Source organism: Astatotilapia calliptera, chromosome 13 (assembly GCF_964374335.1).
Source record: "Astatotilapia calliptera chromosome 13, fAstCal68.1, whole genome shotgun sequence".
Classification (NCBI taxonomy): Eukaryota; Metazoa; Chordata; class Actinopteri; order Cichliformes; family Cichlidae; genus Astatotilapia; species Astatotilapia calliptera.
The window spans coordinates 8,871,296-8,893,973 of NC_137434.1; the positions used below are offsets into that span (position 1 = coordinate 8,871,296).

The following is a 22,678-nucleotide window of genomic DNA, read 5'->3' on the forward strand; positions in this document are numbered from 1 at the left end:
GCCTTAAAGAACCGGGGGAAAATTAAGAGGAGTCTTTATGGGAGGGAGTGAGGCAGCGTTCTGTCAGGAGATGAGATAATCTCAGGAGCAGCGAGTACTCTCACACACACTGGTTAATGTGGAAAAACTATGGCAAAAAAGTGTTTTGAAAGAGCCACATGAGGTGTTATCTTAAAGGTATAATGAATATGTCTTCCTCTGTGAGTAAGTTTCAGTTTGTGAGGGTAATTTCCTGAGCAGTGACAGCCTGGTTCCAGTGTGGTGACCAGGGATAATGCAGGTCGTGGGTGACGGCCTCTGTCTTTATCTGTGATTTTTGCCTCCATCCACATGTGTCAACTGATACCAATGACTATTATTATAGTTATTGTTTATAATGAAAATAAATCTGAAGGTTTTAATTTATTACAGGTTAAAAGGACACATCGTCCATATCTCAGCTTTTTACCCCATCGGTGCATCCTCCCCAACTCTCCTCTCCTCCACTCTCACACTAAGTCGCTGTATCCTGTGTGGTGAAGCTGGCACAGGGATTCGGTAGCTTTTCCACACAGACGTTTTTGATTCAAGCGCTGAAGTTTTCAGGGTTTTCTACATGTGTGGCGTAGACCATCTTCTTCCCTTCTCTGTTTACTGAATGGTAAAACCCAGAGGCCACAGACCAATGTGGGCTCACTCTGAGGCTCTGCGTTTCCACGAGAAAGGAACTAACTTCTCGAAGAATAATACTAATAACACGACCAAAGCCCAAAACACTTCCTTTCCCGCAGAACTGCGGATCAGGTTTTTCTTATACTATTCTTCATATTACGGTTTTGGCTCCAGAGGGCCTTGTGAACAATAAGTGGTGAACTTTTACATTTATCCAAGCTTGCACCACCAGTAGATTTTATTTAAACCCCAAACAGGCTGACAAAAAAAGACATTTATGCAGCAATGCTGTGCTGCTTTAAGGGCTTCTAAGTGAGTTCAAGCACTGTCGAGAGAATAGATAATGCACATGACAAATCAGGGAGAGGTGACTAAACAGAGAAGAACCACAAGAAACAGAAAAGAGCAAAATGAAGTACACAATGACGAAGGTAAGAGAGGTTGAGTGAAAGTGATGAGGACTTGGAGAAAAAGGGGGAAGGAAAGGCCTGGTTTTCTTTTTCCTAACTCTGGATTCCTGGATAATGACTGGGCTGTAATGGTGCTGAGTCTCAGTTCGCCAAATGAAACAAGAGGCCGGCCAGCCCAGTGATGTTTATTTCTCTTCATTTTTCATCTTTTCCTTTTTTTTTCTTCAATTGTAACACACACACACACAAATCATACATACAGAATCTGCATTTCATTTGAATTGTAGCCCACTGTACTGTTTTCCTCCCCTTTTTTTCATCCGCTACCATCTTTTTTAGCACGCTCAGCAAAAACCTCTCGTGCCAAAGCCTGGATTTGTGGCTTGCAAACCAGCGGAGGGGATATTTTCTGAGAAATCCCCTCTGCCAACAGCTCTCTTCTCTGTGGCTTCATGTGCTGACCTGAGCACGGGTCTTTGGAAACATTGCTGAATGAGACTTTGGCCCATGCTGTCTTTGTTTAGCACAGTGGAACATAGGGGCTTAAGTCAGTAGTGGAGAAATATTTCTGTTTAATGCCGCATTTTGACTTGGATGAGTTCTGGCATGAAGGAATAGTCTGCGATTCTCCCATCATGCATCAGCAAAGTAAGCAATAAACCTGCAGAAAGCGCTTTAAGCCGGCACCCTCACGCACACTCAACAACTCCAGCAGTGTGGAACAGTTTGTGCTGATCAGTTCTGCGAGCCACTGATGGGCCCCGATCCAGCGGCCACAGTGGCTGGATGAGACCGGGCCAGGCTGCATGCCACGGGGGATTTCTGGGATCAGTGAATCTCTCCTTCTATCTAAGTATGGCTGAGAGCCTCTGACTTTTAGAGTGAGCGCGATCTCTGGCCACTGGGTCCATATTTGGTTCAAGATACGGGCGCCGTGTAACGACCACAAAATCAAAACCCAGACAAAAATTTTCTCTCCGCACACGCTGTCCAAGCAAACCACATCAACCAAAGCATTTAATACAATGGTGGTTTATAGTGATGCGCTGGCTGTTACCTGAGCTCCCAGCAGTGGACATTTTAAATAAATGTTTATTGTTTCAAATCAGTCTCCAGCGCTTTTTTTTGAAGAGTTTTTAAAGTCTTTTCAAAGCAGATTTTCCAAATGACTCTTTACTCCCAATATTGTCTCTAGAAAATCTTTACATGCGGATACTGATCTCCAATCAGGGGGCAACCTCCAGGGCTGAAAGGGAAGCAAACACAGCCGTGCTAAAAACTTTAGTGCCTCCAGCGGTCACTTGAAGCTAGTTCCAAAAAGCGAGTCAGTCCCCTTAACCTCCTAAGACCCAAATCCTTCCACGGCATGCATTTTTAATTTCTCTTTGATATTTGGTCACATTGAGGCCTGATGAATGTAAAAACAAAGAATTACCAGATTTTTTTTTTTTACCTTATTTTTGTTTTTAAGAAAAATAAGAGCCACATATGAGGATATTCGTTTAAAATTTTGATACACAGCAAAATCTCCAGTGTTAAATTAACACTGGAGAGTGTCTATATGGGTCCACACCTCTGAGTGTTAAATACAACACTGTTGAGTGTTAAATTAACACTTTTGACAGTGTTATATGTTTAAAAGTAACCTAGTCAGTTTTGAAGATTAACAATGGCTAACACTGAGCAGTGCTGGTTTTCTAACACTGGAATATTCCTAACATTTTGAGTTATTTTCCATTGTTAGTGTCATGGTCCTGGGCCATGTTGGCCCAGTATTCTTAGTTTTTGTGTTTTGTATTTTGTTCCCTATTTATGCCTTGGTTCCTAGGTTATTTAGTTAAGATGTTCCTTATTTGGTTACCCCCTGTGTGCCCCTGTGTATCTGTGAGCCCTCGTCTCTCCTTGTGTTTTATTCCATGTTTTCCCCAGCCCGTTATGTCTGTGTTCTCCCCGTGCTCTCTCTCCTCCTGTCTGCACCTCTGTGTACTTCCTGTTTTACTTTGACAGTCTCCTGTCAGTGTTGTTTACTCCTGCCATGTCTTGTTATGTTTATCTGTGTCAGCTGTGCTCCCATGTGTGGCCACTTCCCCTGATCATCCCTCTTGTGTATTTAGTCTCTGTGTTTCATGTAGTCTGTGTCGCGTCGTCTGTGTTCCCACCCTCCGTGTTTCCATGCCCAGTCTTTTGTATCCCCAGCCATAGCATAGTTTGTTCCCAGTTTAGGTTTGTTTAGTTACTGCTCTTGTGCTGCCCTCATTCTTGTTTGTTTCTTTCGTGATCATCAGCCACAATAAAAGGCTCGCTTTTGTTTAAGTCCTCAACACACTCTCCACACGGTCTGCCACTGCGACCGTGACAGTTAGAAAACCAGCACTGCTCAGTGTTAGCCATTGTTAATCTTCAAAACTGACTAGGTTACTTTTAAACATATAACACTGTCAAAAGTGTTAATTTAACACTCAACAGTGTTGTATTTAACACTCAGAGGTGTGGACCCATATAGACAGTGTTAATTTAACACTGGAGATTTTGCTGTGTAGAACAGTATCAGTATAATGTCCTCGTAAGTGGATATCAGGCCCTTGTAGAGCAAAATTCAGTATTTTGGTCTAAATAACCCAAAATGTAATGTCCACATATGTGGACGCCAGGTCCTAGGAGGTTAAACTCCTATGTTAAAATGTCCAAATATCAGCAATGAAAGTAACTTACAGACATTTTCCTTCCCCCGTCACTAAGTGCTTGCTTTAAATGGGGTTGTCTTATTGTTGGGGTTTTCTCTGGGCTATTGTAGAGTCTCTGCCTTACAACATAAAGCACTTTGAGTCAACTGCTGTTGTGCTTTGGTGCTACATAAATAAAACTGAACTGAATCAAATCAATTAAAGTCAGTGAACTGAGCCTCTCAGCTTGTTTGTTTGCTTTTAGTATGTTTCTTAAATGTAATTAGCAGGTATCTCTGCTTGTGCTGCTCGCTAACCACACCTGCCACCCTTCGATGATAACTTAGAATTCCAGCTCTCATCCAAATATTGCAAATAACTTATGGCTCAAAATAAATAAATAGATGAAGTAAGATGGCACCAGCCGAAACATTCACGTTGAAGCTTCTAACAAAAGTCCGCAGATGGGTGACAGCATGGTTTCTTCACCCATCTTTGATTTACAGTCTGACTTTGAGCTTGAATTCTTTTCCAGACTCAGTCTGAGAACAGCACTGTGTGCGCCTGTGTCTCCTCCCTGTCCGCTGGGCACCGCACCCTTTGCCACCATTACCCTGAGCCCTGAAGTTTAACAGCGAGCCTGTACCCAGAAATAAAAATATTTGTTCAGTTAAGTATTTCTGCAAATGTCAACATTTGCAGAAATTTCCACGGGCTGTCGGTCAACTGGAGTTCAGCTGGTCGGACTATTAATGATGGACTGATTTCAGCTCCGTTATGTGATTTCTCAGTAAAACACTCAATTTGCTCCATCTACACATGGTTCCTGGATGCATAAAATATATAGTAGAAGATAGCAGATGGCTCATCCTCCAAACCAAACTTTGGCAGTGCACGTGATACAGCTTTAACAGCTCTTTACTGATGTTTGACTGCACCAGTTGGGCTTAGACAAGGCCCATGAAACATTTCTGACATTTCTTGAATGTGTAGCTAATCAGGAATGGCTGCTCATGTGTGGATTCTTTAACTTGGACGAGATGAGGAGAAAGAAAGGGGGAGGTGATCCCTGCAGTTATATAAGTGTATAACACTTTGGTTCCTACAAATAATATGCTGGTAATGTATTTCATTATTTAAATGTTGGTGTTTGTTGCAGAATTTTACGATTAACATAAGGGTATGGTCGAGCACAAGTATCCAAGTGTGTATTGTTTTTTATACTTGTACTGTAACAAAACCCATTTTTGTCATTTTGACATTATGTACTTGCATAGTTAGTCAAAACGTACTCATAAAAACAATTGTTAATAGTGGAAAATGGTTTATAAATATATTATAGGCTTATTATAGGCCGATGGAAAGGCTGTACTCTTTATTGGTTGGATTTGAGTGCCAACTGCATTTAGAGCATGAAATGAGGTGTAAGTTAAATAGGTAAGGAAAGTCCAGGAATGAGGTGTTTGTTGTGCAGGCAAAGTAAGTTGACAGTTTAAATACTTACCTGGTTTGTGAGTTGAAATAATTACAGATATTAACATGGAATTTCTGCACCACTTGCATGGAAGTGGTGGAGTGTGAAATGTATAGTTTACTGCCACACCTCCATCGGGAATAACAATAACAGGAGAAACCGTGTTACAGGATTCAATTGGGCTGCTAAGACTTCTATAAGTACATATGTGCATTTCTATTTTCTGATCTCCTCTATAGCCCCCATCCCGAAACCCACCAGACTCGGCATGTTGCCGTGACTATGCCAAGAGCTGCCCTCCACAACAACAGCAGCATTCAAGGGGTGAAGATTTAGAGCTCTGCAAATATTGGCTGTGCTAGCTTTTCATGAGCCAAGAAAAGGTAGGGGAACAAAGTTTAAAAGAGGCGTTGTGTTAGTTGGGACTTTCAGCTCCGTCTGCTCTGAACTTCTAGAAATAATAAAGCGCGGCTGACATGCACAGAGAGGGAAGTTTCTGCAAGTGGACTTAAATGAGATTGAGTCGGCAGGCAGAGAGCAAGGGAAAGAAGATTTAGATTCCCCACAGGAGACAGCGCACATATTGAGAGGTGGGTCGAATCCTAGCACCACCCGACAGTTTTCCTCTATTCACAATGACGCATTAGTATTCAAATGCCAGTGGGAATATGTATGACTGCTTCTCGGAGAGAAAGAGATGCATAGCTGTGCCAGAGAAAGAAGAAAAAAAGACAATGATGGGGAGCGAGGGGGGGGGGGTAAACAGGGGGTCGAGTAAAAACACTAACATATCAGGGGGGTTTTATATGATGACAGTTTATTTCCCTGCAGTCATTATCTGTGTCTCCACGACTGCACAGCAGCACTTTAAGAACAGAGGGCCTCTCTCGTCTCTCTCTCTCAGGCCAGTGCACACTGATCAACTGTTATTAGACAATGATTTGATGAATCTTTTGTTCTATCAAACAAATTTGCATGTGCTCAAAATATTAACAGCAAAATGTACTTAAAAAAATAAAAAATAAAAGCCTCATTCTGCAGGAAAAGGCCCCTGTGGCTGAAAATGGTCACGTCCTGCAAACTTGGATGTCTTTGCAAAGTGTAAAATGTGTAGAGAAGGAGAGCAGGTCATGTCATGACTGTGGCTGTTCAAACTGTTAATTTAGTGTGTGAGCTCAAGGTTTGACTGATCATCAGTTCTCTGAATCATTTTGCTGTACACTGGCAAATTTAAGACGGGCCTGTACAAGGAGACCTTGTGGGTGCTGCAAGATTTTAGTCTGTGTATTGTGTTACCAGTGGTGTTCCCAGTGACTGTGGTACCTTCAGATCATTGGCGAGCTTCTCTTGCGTTGTTTTGGGCTGATCCAACACCTGTCTCTGTTAGGAGACCTGGGTGGTCGACCCAGAGTTTTGAATTTTCCTTATTATTGTACTTTGATTTTGCCTTTATTTATCATTTCTAGTCTTTTGGTTTCTTTGTCAGAGTTCTGCCTTCTGTTTACTGCTGTATCCCCTTGTCAAGTCCACATCTCTGTATTACGTTTCCTGTTTTACTTTGAAAGTCCGTGTCTCATGTTAATATATCTGGTTTTGCTTCCTTTGTCTCGTCAGCCCTGATTTTCCTCAGCTGTTTCCCTCCTGTCTCCCATTCCCTGATTGCTTCCTCTGTGTATCCCTGTGTTTTCCTTTGTCTGTGTTGCGATCTCCCCTCATCCTATGTTGTGTGTTCTGTCTGACATCCTGTGAAAGTTTATTTTGTATTTTCAGTTTTGTTATATTCGAGTTCAGCATTAAAGCTGTTTTGAGTTCGGCACATTGAGTCCACCATTCCTGCCTGCACACAGCCTCACATGACAGTCTCATGATCATCCTCAATCCATGATGCAAGATCCTGCATGGAGCTCCTGAGACTGATGGTGATTCTGAAAAATCACACCAACAGCTGTCTCAGCAAGCTTCTTACTGATGGTCTTGTAGTCCACTCCAGCCCCGTGCAGATCTACAAACTATCACTGATGTCCTTTCGCAGTTTTTTGGTCTTGTCCATGTGGATGGAGAAGACTGAATGGAAGAAATTGATTCTGTGGACATGTGTGCTTTATACACATAGCGAACAGAGATCAGGAGTATCTATACGTAATATATTGATGAATTGATTATAATCTGTGTGCTACACAGCCAATCTGTGTGAGCCAGAATTCTGGCTGGGTTGTAGGGGATCAAATATGTTTTTTAGGCAACGACAGGCAAATCAATTTGTAACTTTTATGTAATGTGTTTTTTTCTCTCACCATTAAAATAAAACTACCATAAAAATTAGAGACTGTTCATTTCTTTGGAAATGAGCAAACTTACGAATTCAGCAGGGGATCAAATAATTATTTCCCCTGCTGAACCTGAAAAATGTTCTTACAGTAGATTCCCGCCAAAAAGAACGGCATTTGCATTTAAAGTTACAGAGAACATCTGGTTTAGTGCTTAGTGTTCTTGTCCAACCAAATGGTCCCATTTTGGCCAGCAATCAACTATTTTTGTAACGTATCTATGTTTTTCCTTTATAACATTATAGAGCGCACATTGCCTCGACAAGAGTGCCTCACACATGCAGTGAATTTCATCTAGTTTGCAAATAAAACACCTGAGCTTAAACAGTTTACTCTCAGCACCAAAATTCCTAAACATGCTGTATGTACACAACAACCTGATGTGTGTGAATATTTTTGCCATGTCCAACAACAACCTGGATCAAACGGAGCCCCCATGTCAAAATGCATTTTCTATGGTCCCTTAATAACACACTCTAATCACTTTAGTTTTGTCTCCTGGGGCACAATGTCTCCCCTCATGTCCTGTATCCTACCAAAGAGACTAGGGAGAGGTCCGGTGACAGTGTGTTGAATTTGGGTGACAGGGCCCCAGTGGGAGTGGGTGCCCCCCCAGGCCTTTAGATAATCCCCAGGAGAAAAGACCTGCATTTAGGGTGCGATACGCTTAATCCGGGAGGGGGCCTCATTCACAAAGAAGCCCTGGACTTCCTCTGGGCTGGGAGCTTCCGCTGGTCTGGTGAGCCTAGCGTGGGTGCCAGTACAAACACGCTCTCATAATACATGATTGCATTACAATGGAACAACACAAGAGGCAAAGACACACAGAGACAGCATATGAAATGATGGACAGATTGGACTATGAAAACATGTAACATGTAAATTCACACTGTCCTAATGGGGGAGCCAATCTAAACAAGCAGCCCACACACACAAGGACCATCAGGAGTAAACACAGCACACACACACACACACATGCTACATACTGTGGGCAGAGGCGGTGTTTACATTCTGTCCCGGGTACAACGAAACAAAGCTTGCATGCAATGCAGAAAGATTAGATGAGCGAGGGACCAAAAAAGCGAGAGATCAAACGGCTAGCTGCCTACAGATAGTCTCAAATTTACAAACAGGAAGACAGAGTCATGTAATAACTGTTTCAGATACTACACACAGTCCTGGTTTACTCATACATGCAGGAGATGCTGGTGGAAGAGGGATATGCTTCATCTCCGTCCCTGGAACGTTTCTGCAATTTTTTTAATGGGGTTTTCGGGGGGGTGGATAACTTCCATGATGCCTTAGTCAGGACATTAGGCAACTTGTTACAGTTAGATGTCAAAGTACATACAAAAAGGTGTAACAAGAAACATTATATTAAGGTAAAGAGTAGATATGCATAACCTAAAGATCTACAATCGCATGATGCAGTTTAATTAAGTGCACTGCAAAGGCAGAAGATGATCAACCTCTGGATGAAACATACAGATAGACAAAAAAGCTGGCATCCTGTAATAAAGGCTGATCATGTATCCACAGAAAGTAATGTCAGTATAAAGTGCTGAAATGTAATTTTGACAAGTAACTGGCAAGTTACCATAGCAACTTCAAATTGTTTATAGTGCTTTGTTTTTTTTTAACAACAAAATAAAACCAAATAACAACAACTTGCTAGACTGTAAAGAATTCTGAGGACGTGTCTCATCAAATTACTTTACATCAATTCAGATTTCAAGGGGGTCAGTCCATGCCTACCTTTTAGATCCACCCCTGCTCCATCCCCTGGCGCAATTTCTATGACTGCCACTTAAAAAAAGATCAAATCTGTTCTTTTCCTTAACACGTTTTCCCTCTTATTTACCTCAAAAGCAAATAACACTGAGAGGCATTTACGTAAACAGCTGAAGGATATTATTCCATTTTCTCTGACATGATTCCTCAAGCAATTTTGGAATAGACATTCGGAAAAAAGGGAAAAGGTTAGGCTTTGGCTCTCTCTTTTTTTTTCTCCACACTTTCAGACTTGCTTTTCCTTCCCATACCATTTCACGCTGACACATCCTCTTTCATCTGACCACAATACCTCCAGGGACCATCAGCCAATAGCGGCAAGTGGAAAAAAGTAGGATGGTTTTCCTGTGGAAAAGACGCCAAAAAAAACATCTAATTAATACTGATTTACTTGAGCTTAAACTTACAAAGTATGGCCACTGCTTTCATAACGCAAGGACGGTGCACAGCTTTCAACTAATTCTGGTCCCACAACTTCAGCTACAGTTGTTTCCATCTTTGGCATTTCTGCTCGAAGGTTTGCGGTCACTTTGAAATGTACTCGTTTTTGAAAGACATGTAAATGGCATTAACGATTAATGAAGGGATCCACAAGTTAAAAGGTTCATGGACTATCAACGTTGGCATGTAGCTGGTATACTCTACATTAAAAAGGCCAATCGATCATTAAAAAAAAAAAGATAAAAACAAACAAATGAATAGCAAAGGGATTCATTTCGCTATTTGAATGTCTAAAGTCTCAAAAAAAGAGAGGCGACAGTGCTAACTACCTTTTAAAAGAAGATTTCAATGCAGGAAAAACTATGTTTCATACAGCCGTGACACAAACCAGCACAATCTTTCCATTTTTTCAGTTTTGCCTCTTCACACCGCCTCATTGGATTTCAGATCAAACAGTCAAGATATGACTGAAGTGCTCTTTCCTCTTTAATTCGTTAACAAATATTTAACATTAACTGTTCAGGAATTGTACACCCCTATTTTCCAAGGATCAAAATAACTGGAGAAACTAACATAATTTTACATGTAAGGTTTGTTTCTAGCACTTGGATGAAAACTCTTTGCAGTCAATGACCTCGTGAAGTCTAGCACCCAAAAGAGATCTCAAAGTGCCGTTTCCTCCCATGAGACGCTCTGCTAGGCCTTCACTGCAGCCACCTTCAGTGCTGCTTGTTTGCTGGGTTTTCTGTTTTCAGCTTTGTATGTCATTACTCTTTGGGGTTGATTGCAGGTATTGGGTTTGCAGTATGGTACTTATGCTACGTCTATCATCAGTCAAATCATTAGTAAACTCTATTAGCTTTGTTCCACTGGCAGCCATACATGCTGTATCAATTCCTGCACCATGTTTGACAGATGATGTGGTGTGCTTCGGCTTATAATCTAGTTTTCTCCTCCACACTTTTTCCATCATTCTGGCACGAGATAATTCTTTCTCCCTTTTTCACATCTGTACTGGCTCTTTTAGATGTTTACTGGAAGTCTGCTCTAGTCTTCTTGTTCTTGAATGTACAGCTTGTTGTACTTTCACTGATGAAGGTGTCTTTCGAGTGTAACCAGTGACGATGATGCACCTATCGCCTCGAGACCTCCTTGACTTGGTAAGATGTTATGAAGCGCTTTTGTTAACCATGGAAACTGTGATTGTTCACTTTAGTCATCCTCTGTGGTCTTTCGCACCTTTTGAGGTTGCTGAGCTGACCAGTTCATTCCTTCTTTTTAAGTTTATTTGGTTCTTCGGGTTAAAGATGTGTCTCACTTACACAGACATGTCTTTGGACATAATATTGAGAGTTTCAGTAAACAGCTACCAAATACAAGTTCAACACTCGGAATCAACTCCAGTTATTTTTAATCTGGTTAATCTGTCATGAATGAATGGGGAAACAGCCTGTCAGTTACTTGAACAATTCAATTTGAGAAAATGGGAGACTATGAATAAAAACAATAACAACTTACTTTGATTGAACGCTTTAGATTAAAGCTGAAAGCCTTAAATTTCAAACCCACTGTGGTGCAACCATCAACAGTTGTGTTGTTGTCATCTGGACCATGGTCGTGCTGTTCTAACATAATCAGCCAAGCTTCTAATGTGAAAAATTTCCATTAGGGTGTCATAATTTGCTGCTGGAACACGGGAGTGATGGGTGCTGAAAGACTGCTGTATGATAATAAACTTTATTCCTTTAAAAGTCTTAAACGATTTATGATGTGTAGGTTCATTAATCAGAAATTGCCGTTTACAACATTTCTGCTCAGTTTCATGTTTGAAGTCTACATCCACTTCCATTTTCTTCAGGCTTGTGGCCTTTTCCAGTTTAAATGTTATCTTTAATTCAGGGTCATTTTCTCCGTTCTGGGACTTTTTTGGAACTCTCTGTATTTTCCGGCATGACAAACCCAAAACCATTTGGCACCATCAGCGTCTTAAATAAACCATAGAGTTTTTAACCCATCACTGTGACTCAGGTCTGGTAAGAAGGTAAAGCGTTTTCTCCAGACCTTATTCTTTGAATGCTGACCTTTGGCTGAACAGTTTCTCAGCAGCAGAGTGTGGTCAGTACAAACCTCGTGTTTAATAAGAATTATGAACAGTGACACAATTATATATTAGCACAAACTCCAAACCCTGCCATACTGTGTATTATGGGCTCATTATAAAACAGCCAACTGGTCTAGGCCACTTGTTTTGACAGAAAGAGGTACACCACAGCACTGGCACATGTCCTTATGTGTGGCGTCCACCAAGACTAAGTACTTATGACAGTGCCAAGAGAGAGTGTGTGTGTGTGCCCGCCTGTGTGCACACACATTAAGGTCAGGGGGTGGGGGGGAGCATGCCTAATGTGGGAGAGAAACATTGAATCCAAAGTGGCAACTAGCCAGCGTCAGTGTTCCCTTCTTGGAGAATTAGCCTGTCAATCTGGTTTAATTCCTTAGGACACAGGCTGCTCTTAAACCCAGGCTGAGTTTAAACTGGAGAGACTGACTCTCTACATCGTTTTCTCAAGATTGGGTGCAGACAAGTGGGCTGGCTGAATGTGGGCCGTGTCGGGCCACACCAGAGAGCAGAGCTGCATCGTGCTCACAGCTCCACGGCAGGGTCAAGCTGACACTTACGGGCTAAGGTTACAAGTTTCACTCATTTGAGTGATTATGTGACTCTAGGAGAGTATCTAGAACAAGGAGGATAGTTACCTATCTGGATTATGGGGGTAGCACACACACTACTTGGTTATCCTCACATTAAAGCCTTGTATTAAGATTGTAGGAAGATCTGCAGATTCTCTTACTGCACAACTTTCCTGCCTTACATTCAGCAGATCTTGCCAACTAAGTGAGATTCATAAACCTGTCGTGCCATGGCATCAAGTTAAGATTCCTGTGTTTACAGCACAGACGACAACACGTGCTTTGTTGTGAGACGAGATCCCTGGCTGCTATCAGGTCAGGCCACGAGTCAAACTGCTGCGAAAACCTTTTGCGGTAAGAAGCCATGTACATCTGCGTTCTGCCAGCTCATGTATCCAACACCTGTTGCTTTGCCTAATTGAAGTCATGTTTCCAAAAATCTCTCAGCCAGTGGAATCGGCATTGTGTTGCATAATTTGCATGCAAAGAAAAGCCATCAAGTCCAATCAGGGAGGCTGTAACTCCTTTATTCAACTTCATCAAAAATAACAGTCAATATTCAAAGGAAAAGAAAAGCAACACTTAAAATCAAAAGTATTGAAAACAATGTCTTGTTTGCTTGACCTCAAGCATGAACTCAAGTGATAAAATCTTTACAATGCTGAGGTGAATTTTTTTGGGACGCAGTTTATGCAAATAATAATACCAATAATAATAAAAGAAAATTTTTTAATCACCAGGCATTCAAAAAAACAAAAACAAAAACAAAAAAAAAGCATGCTTGGTGAGTGTCAGTGGCGATGTTGATACGAACCCGGGTGCAGTCAAACACTCTTTCAGATCAGCACTGAAGCATACACAATTAAGAGAGGTGCCAAAAAGAAAGAAAAAAAGTCAAAGGGAGGATATGCGATAGGGGCGTAAGGGTACATGAATATGATTGCATTAGTCAATCTGTTCACTATAAATTTTTCTTTGGCTCATCTGTTTATGTCTAGACCTGTTTTTTTGTGTGTGTTTGTATTGCACCAGTTGCTGTACCTCAGCTATAGCAGATGTAAAGCAAATTTATTACAAGTTGAGCTTAAACTGAGTTTGTTTTATCAATCGAGATGGTTGCATCCCACGGTGACATAAGAGAGAAAGGCAGCAGTGTAGCTGCAGTTACTCTGCTGCCTGCTATTTTCTAATTGAGTTTCTTCTCATTGACCATATGCACCATTAAACTGTTAAAAAAGTTACAGCAAATTAGGAACTTTTGAATTTTTTTGTTGAAATTTTGGAAACGTTTTTTGAAAATAAAAGAATAACACATTCTTTTCTGTTCTCTGCTGTACTGCAAATACACTGAATATATTCCAAATAGTTTCCTACAAAAAAAATCCATTTAATGAACTTGTCCATGTAGTAAATCAAAATGGTGCACACAAAAAAGAATGAACCCAGAACAGTGGTGTTGACAGATTAAAAAAAATAGAACTCATAAATGAATAAGTGAATGCAGTAGATTGCCATCGGCTGCTGCATGGTCAGCATATACAGGAGGGTAAGCACGGTGAGACTACGTGGATAGGCGTCAGAAAGCACTTTCATAAACAGCGACATACATAAACAGCCGAGGGAGTATGTATTTACGTTTATTCAAAGGTAATATGATGTGTTGTGTTTACGAGCGATAAAGCAAAATCCTTTCAGCACAGTCCTGGCCAACCAAGCTGGCGTACTGCTGCACCTCCATCTCGTCGCTGGAGCCCTTGCGTTTGCGGGAGTAGGCTGCATAGGGCATGACAGTCCGTCTGTATAGCACCAGAGCTCTGCCCAAATCCCTCACGGCCCGAGCATCTCCTAGACGAAAACAGGCACATATGAGAACATAATGAGGACCAGTGTAGACACATCAAGCACTATAAACAATGTCCTTATTTTCCCTCGCTCGTTTGAGTTAACCTCTGAGTGTCTTGGCAGAAATTCACCATTATTCCGAGAAAGTGTTGGAGGAGCAGAAAACATCCCCCCCCCTCCTTCAGTTTTAATTCCTCTGTGCCCTAAACCTGGGGTCAAAGTGGTGCGTGAGCAGGCTAGTTAGCAGGCCTTGTTTACAGGGCCTTGCTCCCTGCTGGCTTGCCAAACTCAGCATCTCATTAGGTCCTGTGTCATACACTGCCAGCAGTGTTTTTACAGCTCTGATGGACCAGTAAAACACTACTAATCTCTAAAGTGTATGTGTGCAGAAGCTAAGAATGATTCTCTGGAGAGTCAGATGTGGAAAAAAAGGGTTGAAATACACTGACCCTCACTGACACTAAACCTGCCGCCTCCAGGAGTGAGACACTGAGCCAAGCACAGCAGGGAGTACATACTGAGCAAAGCAAAGCCAAATATACTGTACAGAGGTATGACTCTACCTCAGCCTCACTCATAAACTTCCCATTTCAGTCAGAAAATGACTTTTTTTTTTTTTTTTTTTAAATGCACTGGAACATCTACAAGTCTCTTGTGTCAGAAACTACCCAATAAATGTTGCAGTCATACAAGTAGGACTCTTAAATGCTTTTATTTATCTTCTTAGTCCATTATCACACCATGTAGTCTACTAGTTAAACAATTGCAAAATGCTTATTTTGTCTTCTGAAATGCATATCTCCCCTAAATACTCTGCATATAACAACTGATCCATTAAAAGTGTCCTGCTTGAAGCAATCCTGACCTGGAAACCTAGAGAAAAAAGGAAAAAGAAAGAACAACTCTGGAGCAGGTAGCAGAGTGAAGCGCACTCTCCTGTCAGGCACATCAGTCAAAAAGGCCTAAGTAGATGTCGTATTAAGAGAACTAAGGGCTTCACAATTAATCACTCCACTGACATCATCCATGTGGCTCACAGCTGAGCAGCTGGTGAAGAAGATGCGAGCACACATATCTCTGACTAATTTCTAAAATATTTGCAATACAGCCAAATACAACCTGATCACATCAACAACTGGAAAAACAACAGGGAGAAAAAAAAAATGCAAAGTGAGTCTTTTCTATAAAAGAAATCTTACATTTACAAAAAAGGAAACTCAAAAAGCACTGTAACTGGACCTCGGATGTGTTTAGACATGATAGACTTGTTGAGAGCAATACGAGTCAACCTCAGCTGCAGTAATCTGTTACAATGTTTCAGGCCTAAACCGCTGCCAAGACAGATGATGGCTTAATCGGCAGAGCAGATTCAAAGGAAAAGTCTAAGATTCAAGCAAAAAGACTCACCAGTGGGACATTTTAAATATTCGCATAACTTCAGATGGATAAACAATAAGTGAAAATCACAAATACGTAGCAAAAAATACCACATTAACTGTTTAGGAATTAAAATCATTTGATTAAATTCTCCGTCTGTTTATACAGGCTCGTAAGTAATCGGACAATTCATTGATAAGCGGTTTCAAGGCCAGGTGTGGACTGTTGTTATTTCTTTCGGGTCAAATCAAGGTAATAATATGTCTAGAGTTGTTTCTAAGTGCTGTATTTGCATTCTGTGGCTGTTCTGGCTAATGTTCAACATGTGGTCTAATGACTTGTAGAGTGAGGGAGGCCTTCATTAGGGCTGAAAAACAAAACGGGCCTACAGACCCATTTGGTGGATTCCAGATAAAAAAGGAAGGAATCTACTGGTCAGAGAAGCAAAACCAAAATGTTTAAGGAAAAAATAAAATAAAACAAAACATGAAGACCATATGCTCACATTCAATCAATCAATCGAAAGCGAGGCAAAGAAATGGAACATTTGTAGAATTTTGAATCTGAACTCTTTCACCCATAAAGATGACATCTGATGACCTCCCTAGCACCCTTAATGAATTTTGACACGTCATTATATAAGAATAAAATGTTTGACGATCTTTAAAATAGTTTCTGGGTATTTCCATGCAAAGCTGCATGGACAGGGCATCGGGGGAAAGAAAACCTGCCGTAAGACGCGCGAACAAGCATCAACTGAAGGCACCTGCAGTAAAGGCCTACTTAGTGATGTCCATTTGACCATCTTCTAGACCTGAACCAAATGAATTGCATCCAAGTATTAAATATAATCCTGTTATTTATAATTAATGTAAAATGAATATGTTAAGTTACCAGATTGTTTCTGTATTTTGTAGAACCTCTTAACAGCAACTACGTCCATCAGATGTTTCCTGTAGTTGCTCGAGTAGCGTCCAAAACAATGTTGAGGAATTTTGGACCATTTCTTGACTGAAGTGCCTCTCAGTTCAACTGCCTAACTTCAGTCCATTGTGGTGGCGTACAGAGATCCAAATGTCAATCTATCTACAACTTTGGAATCTAACTTGCACACAAACTACCTGAAAAACAAGCCAAGGGAAAGAAGAGAGCTGTTAGAAGCATAAAGCCCCGAGGCTTTTTCACCATTTAGATATTCTCATACTTCAGCTAGAATTTTCCACACAGTTGATTCATGTTTTATTTATTAGCCTCGTTTCCCTGCTCAGTAATGCCCCAACTACTGTCTTTTCCACCCTTCTCGAGAAACTGCTGAGTCACATAATTGAAGGAAGGCTGACACTAACTTTTAAATAAAGGATACCAGCTCTAGGTTTTAACACAGCGGGTGGCAAAATTGATTTTAAAAAGATGTAAACATGTTATGCAACTTCCTCACGAACAACATTTTGGGCCGTGAAGGATTATTGTGTCCCAATGGAATCAAAGTGAAAAGATTTAAACATCTGATGCTTCTTCGGCTTCCTTCGGGCCATTCACGACACGCCGCCTCCTCATGTTCTTCATCACGGTGACAGTCCACTTACACTGCAGTTATTACAAAGTTACACTTGTCCAACAGTGTCGCCTCGTGAAGATACTGACGAGTTTACATTAAACAGGAAAACATGGAGAGAAGCATGAAGCTTGAAGATGGCCTATTAAGTGAAACAGTAATACTGAGCAGAGATCTTTCTCTCTTACTCAAGGCAATCCAAACATCCGCTCCTCACATAAACAACTTTCCTTTTCTTCTTCACTCACTTCTGGCTGCATCAGTGTCTCTTCTCTCTGAGTGGCTCCAGACCCTGTTCCTGTCAGGCCAACCGGACGTTCAGTGACACGCCACTCTGAGGTCACAGCTCCTTCGGGCTGGAGTTCAAATGTCAGGGGGAAGAGGAGTGATGAGGGTCGGATAAGGGAGTGCGAGGGTCAAGGCTGAGGCTACGGGCCTTGACACCCCGCCACGCTTCTCTCTCTTCCCATCCATCTCAAACTTTCGAAACACTTGCTTAACACCGGATGCTGGTCAAAGGCAGGCCATCAGGTTATGACCACGTCTTCTGACCCAATGTTGAAGATCTAAAGGTTGAAAAGGAAAGGGCCAGAAGGGTGTTGTAGTGTGCTGAGAAGACTGCTCTTTGACTGTAAGACCTGGGTTCAAGCCCCTGTGTTAGCAGCTGACCCTGAATCCCTGCCGGTGACCATGAATTTTTGTCCATCGCAGGAACCGAAGCGACAATAGGATATCTTTCCATTATAAAGGATATTACCATTATTATTATTACTAATGAAAAGACTTAAATATTCTTTTAAAGCACCAAAAGAAGGGCTTCCGGGAAGAGAAATTCCTGTATTGCTGGAAAAAAAAAAGGCTTTAACCTGAATGGAAACGTGCATTAGTCAGGCTAAGGAGCAGAAAGCCTGCCTAAGAACAGAGCAAAGTGGCCATGACAGTGAGACAAGATATGAACGTGTGGCATAAGCTAGAAATATCATGTAAATCACAAGAGACTTGGGGGTAATGACTGGCTACCATCAGGCTAGAATGCACGCCTCTAGCTAATGTTTTAGCTTCACTTCGTTGCACTGAAAGCACAGAGACTATCAGTTTGATGCAAAGCTGTGAATGTGTGCGTCAGAGATGTAACGAAAGGTAAAAAAAAAACAAAAAGAGAGAGAGAGAGAGAGAGAACAGTACATTGTGAAATACCAGCTGGCACTTTACTTATCACAACGTTGGGTTTGTGTATGCAATGTGTAACTTTGTGCATGTGGGTTAGTGGCTGCCAGGCGCACTTACAGTTCAAGGGGTGACTACTTGGGTCACGTATTTTGGCAAATATTTATACTGCTTAGCGGCCAATGCCCCTACTACTCCCGCTGTTAGGCAAACACGGATTATGAGTGTGTGAGACACAGATATGTGCTGCACACAGTGAGCTTCTGTGTATGTGTGTGTGTACATACATTTTAAGAGCCAACCTGCCCCAGGTCCCAGGGCCCTCAAGATGTCAGCAACAGGCATCAGTGTGAGTCTGATGTGAAGAGAGCTGTGTAAACTTTAGATTAGCTGTCTTTACACACCTCATTAGTACAGCACTGTAACCTGGTCACATTTTACAGTCTAAACACATATCCAGCACACTAACAGTGACCTTTGTCTGGGAGCCAGAGGTTAAGGTTCTGGCTTTCAAGCTATATAGAGAGGTTACACTGAGTATGATTATTATTTTGGTGAGACTTGATTTTTAGACTTCTCGACCGACTCTTTAAAGGTATGGAAATAAATCAAGCAACATGATTTTAACCAACTACCAGCACATTCTTCTCAACAAGCGAGCAACACATTATTTTTACTATCTGTTGTTCTAACTTTTTTTTCTGAAAATAATCTTAATATTTGCCATGCTTGTTTCACAAATATTCCATTTTAATTCATCTATGTTTAAAAATTATTTAAAAAAGAAAATTAAATCTTTCTTTAACTTCATCAGTAAGATTTAAAGAGCTATACCTGATTAACAGTTTATATAATTCAGGATTCGGTCGTTTGTCTAATGGTTATGGGTAGCAGTATGGTGGTGGTGATAGGACAGCAAATGTATTAATAATAATGATAGTAATAATAAAATAAGTAAAAAGATCAAAATAATTAAAAAAGTAAATGCCTGGGACGTCTGTGTATTGGTTGGCTGTTGCTCAGGAGGTAGAGCGGGTCGCCCAGTTAGAGAAAAAAAGCACTTCATAAGTATAATAATAGTATACTATTATTATAATACTATTATTATTGGTTTAATAGTAAATGTAATACATGATTATCCTAACCTTCCCATTTACAGACAGGATGTTTTGACCGCATTCTTAAAGTGGACTTACTACGATTTTCCTTATTTCTGTCTTTATACTGTTAAGCTTAAAATAATGAGGTCAGCATGTGTGATGCAAACAGTCCCTATGGTGAAAGAGCTGATTGCTGCACGTACTCTCTTTTAGTTTTTTCTACTCAAGTCTCCGTGTGATGTCAGTTCAAACATTCTGTCTCCAAGCAGCAACCAACCACAGGAGAGGCGGCTTATAGGCGGGTTTGCTTTAAAGACAAGATTACTGTATAGTAGTGACCGAGTATAATATAATGGTATTGGAAAAAAAGCATAACAGATCCTTAATAAAGATGGCTGGGGCAATAACATCAAGTTAGTGCTTAGTTGGTGTTAGTTTGCCATCATCGAGAGGAACTGACCTCATTGTTAAACCACACTAACAGTAAATAAAGTGAAGGAGAGTTGTAATGGCAAACAGATCTCCATGTGAATAGGCTAAAGTCAAATTTCTTTGAATTGATCAGAGTAATTATATTACTATACATGTTTATTTTTGGCAGAATGTGACACCAGTGTTTGATTGATTGATTGATTGAATCTTTATTTTGAACATGTTGAAAAAGTATTAAAAAAAAAAAAAAATAGAATTAAAAGAGACAAATGAACAAAGCAAACAAAAGGAAAACGAGCAACCACAACTCCAAATAACGTCCATGTTCAAAAAGGAGCAGGAAGAAGCATAAGCTTATTTAATCCCACCCCTTTTCCACTATCTAGTATCAATAGACTACAGAAATACCTCCTTGTAATTACATTATATGTTATGTGTATTTTTTTTTTTTTTTTAATATATACACATATATGTTTCTATCTATCCATACCTACGTATATACACACATACGCACATATACACATTTTCAATAACCCCATTAACACCTGAAGGATACACAACCTACAATTTTATCTCTATCTATCTATCTATCTATCTATCTATCTATCTATCTATATATATATATATATATATATATATATATATATATATATATATATATATATATATATATATATATATATATATATATATATATATATACACACACACACACATATACACATATGTTGATGGAGACAAATTCAGTATTCCCAGTATATAAATAAGAGGCTGTGCACTGAACCCTGTTATTGACAGTTGACTGCTCAACCATCACACTAGACAAACATAGTTTGGTAATCAGTCTTGCTTTGTGTGAAAGCAGATGAATCAATCAGAGCAGAGTACATGTCACAATCACTGACATACGCACAAATATTTTAGTTTTGTGGCCCAGCAGCTGCCATAAATTGCCACAGCAGATTCCTAAATGAACAGTGAAGACTTTCCCAACACTTAGAAACTATTTGCAGCATGTCTTTATTTGTGTCCAAAAATCTAATCACACAACAAGAACTAGCCAAAGAACTGGGCCACAAACCTCAACTGTGTGACATACTGCTGAAGTGACAATGACAAAATAGGTTGACCTGCTGACTTATTCGCCACTTGGATGTATTTCTAAAGCGGACAGCACCCTCCACACTACTGTTAGTCTGGCTTTTTACAGTTCAGTCACAAAGCTTGGCACCAGACCTGAGAGTGAACCAGCAAGACAGCTAGCACTGAAATGTAATGACACTGCGTTTGGACAGCTAGGCCTGAAATAATGCCCAGTCCTGTCCAAGATCAACAGTCCACGCAGGAATCCAGGCACCACAAGAACCACAGACACACAAACATAAACTGCTCACTGTGAATAATGGTAATGCCAAGACCTTGATTTTGTCCTCAGTAATTTGTGCAAGGCCGAGGACTACTGGGAACAAAACGAAAGGTCAGATCAACCGCTGGCTAAGATGTTAATTGCAGTGTTATAAATGACCTGTCTAGACATTGTCATTTAACATTTTAATTGACATTTAAATACTCTTATTTTTCCCGAGCGTGTTGTTTTCACTATATAACTGAACGACCAACGCTAGCAAGTAAATCCTCATTTCCTTAAGAAATGTGTTTCGATTAACTTTCTTTACAGAGTGTGAACTATCTGCTTGGAAACTTTTCCTCATCACACAATCTGATCCGGACTGAGATTCCTTCATCAATTGTGTTGGTTTTCTTCTCCAAGTATGAGGTCACTACAACAAACCCCCACGTCTGTTGTTTAACATTCATATACCGCTCCTTCTCATTCCAACTCTCTATCAATCCATCTTCCATTTTATTACACTTTTCTCTCTCTGGGTGCGAGCATACAGCCACCATCATTTCAATTGCCTTCGTTGTAAAAATATTTTTATCACATGTCCCCCATCTCTCCCTCCATCTATTCTTCTATTACTCACTCTCTTTCCCCTCCATGTATCAGTCTCCATCTATCTGACAATCAAATTCATGTCCGCTCACATCTCCTATTACTGTTGATCGGTGGCTCTTTTCTGTCTGGTGCCTGTTTGGTGATGCAGATTAATGGGCCACAGTAAACAGGACATGGCTGGCTCTCTGTACCTTCAACCAGTCATGTTCTTGGAACTGCTTTAAGTATGCCAACATTTTAAAATTAAACCGAAGAGGGGGAAAAACAAAACAGTCAATCATGTAGTGAGTGTATCAGTGGTACGTATACATAGGTTTATATATGCACTGCATACAAGTCTGCTCTGGCCATACCAAATGATGATGAGGAATGAGAAAACCGTAGGATCTGCAAACGCCTCTTTAATTTGTACAAATTCTATTAAATTGAATTCAGTTTTTACTGTTTCAGTAATTTTCAATAATCCTGGGGAGGCCAATTCATGATTGTGTTCAATTTTCTGTTTTAATTTCCAGGTATGCTTTTACTGCAGTGGCAGTGTGTTTAGGATCATTGTAATGCTGGAAAAAATTGAATCTCTTACCAATCAGATGGCTTTTGGTACTTTTTTGTGCCCATAATTCCATCAGTTTTGAGAAAAATCTCCAACACTGCTGTGTTTCTCCTGCGTCAGGTCTTTGCTGGATTTTTTTTCCATATTTTATAAGAACATGACTGTCAGATTCTGCTTTATATCATTCTTAGGTTAGAGACCAAAAAAAAAAGTGTCAACTTGTCCAGTTTCCTCAAATTTTTCA

At 40.5% G+C, this 22,678-nt stretch overlaps 1 protein-coding gene across 6 annotated transcripts in view; it reads right to left on the reverse strand.

Annotated features, from left to right (window-relative positions):
• Positions 1 to 12,954: 12,954 nt before the first annotated feature.
• The window catches only part of ate1 (arginyltransferase 1), a 52,258-nt gene continuing 42,534 nt past the window's right edge, over positions 12,955 to 22,678 (reverse strand). For all 6 annotated transcript variants that reach the window (XM_080288077.1, XM_026190964.2, XM_026190969.2 and 3 more), the window contains one exon: positions 12,955 to 14,293. Coding sequence is in view for 5 of the 6 variants with exons in the window: in XM_026190964.2 (XP_026046749.1) it covers positions 14,115 to 14,293 (179 nt within the window). In the remaining variant the exon portion in view is untranslated. The remainder of the gene's footprint in view (positions 14,294 to 22,678) is intronic.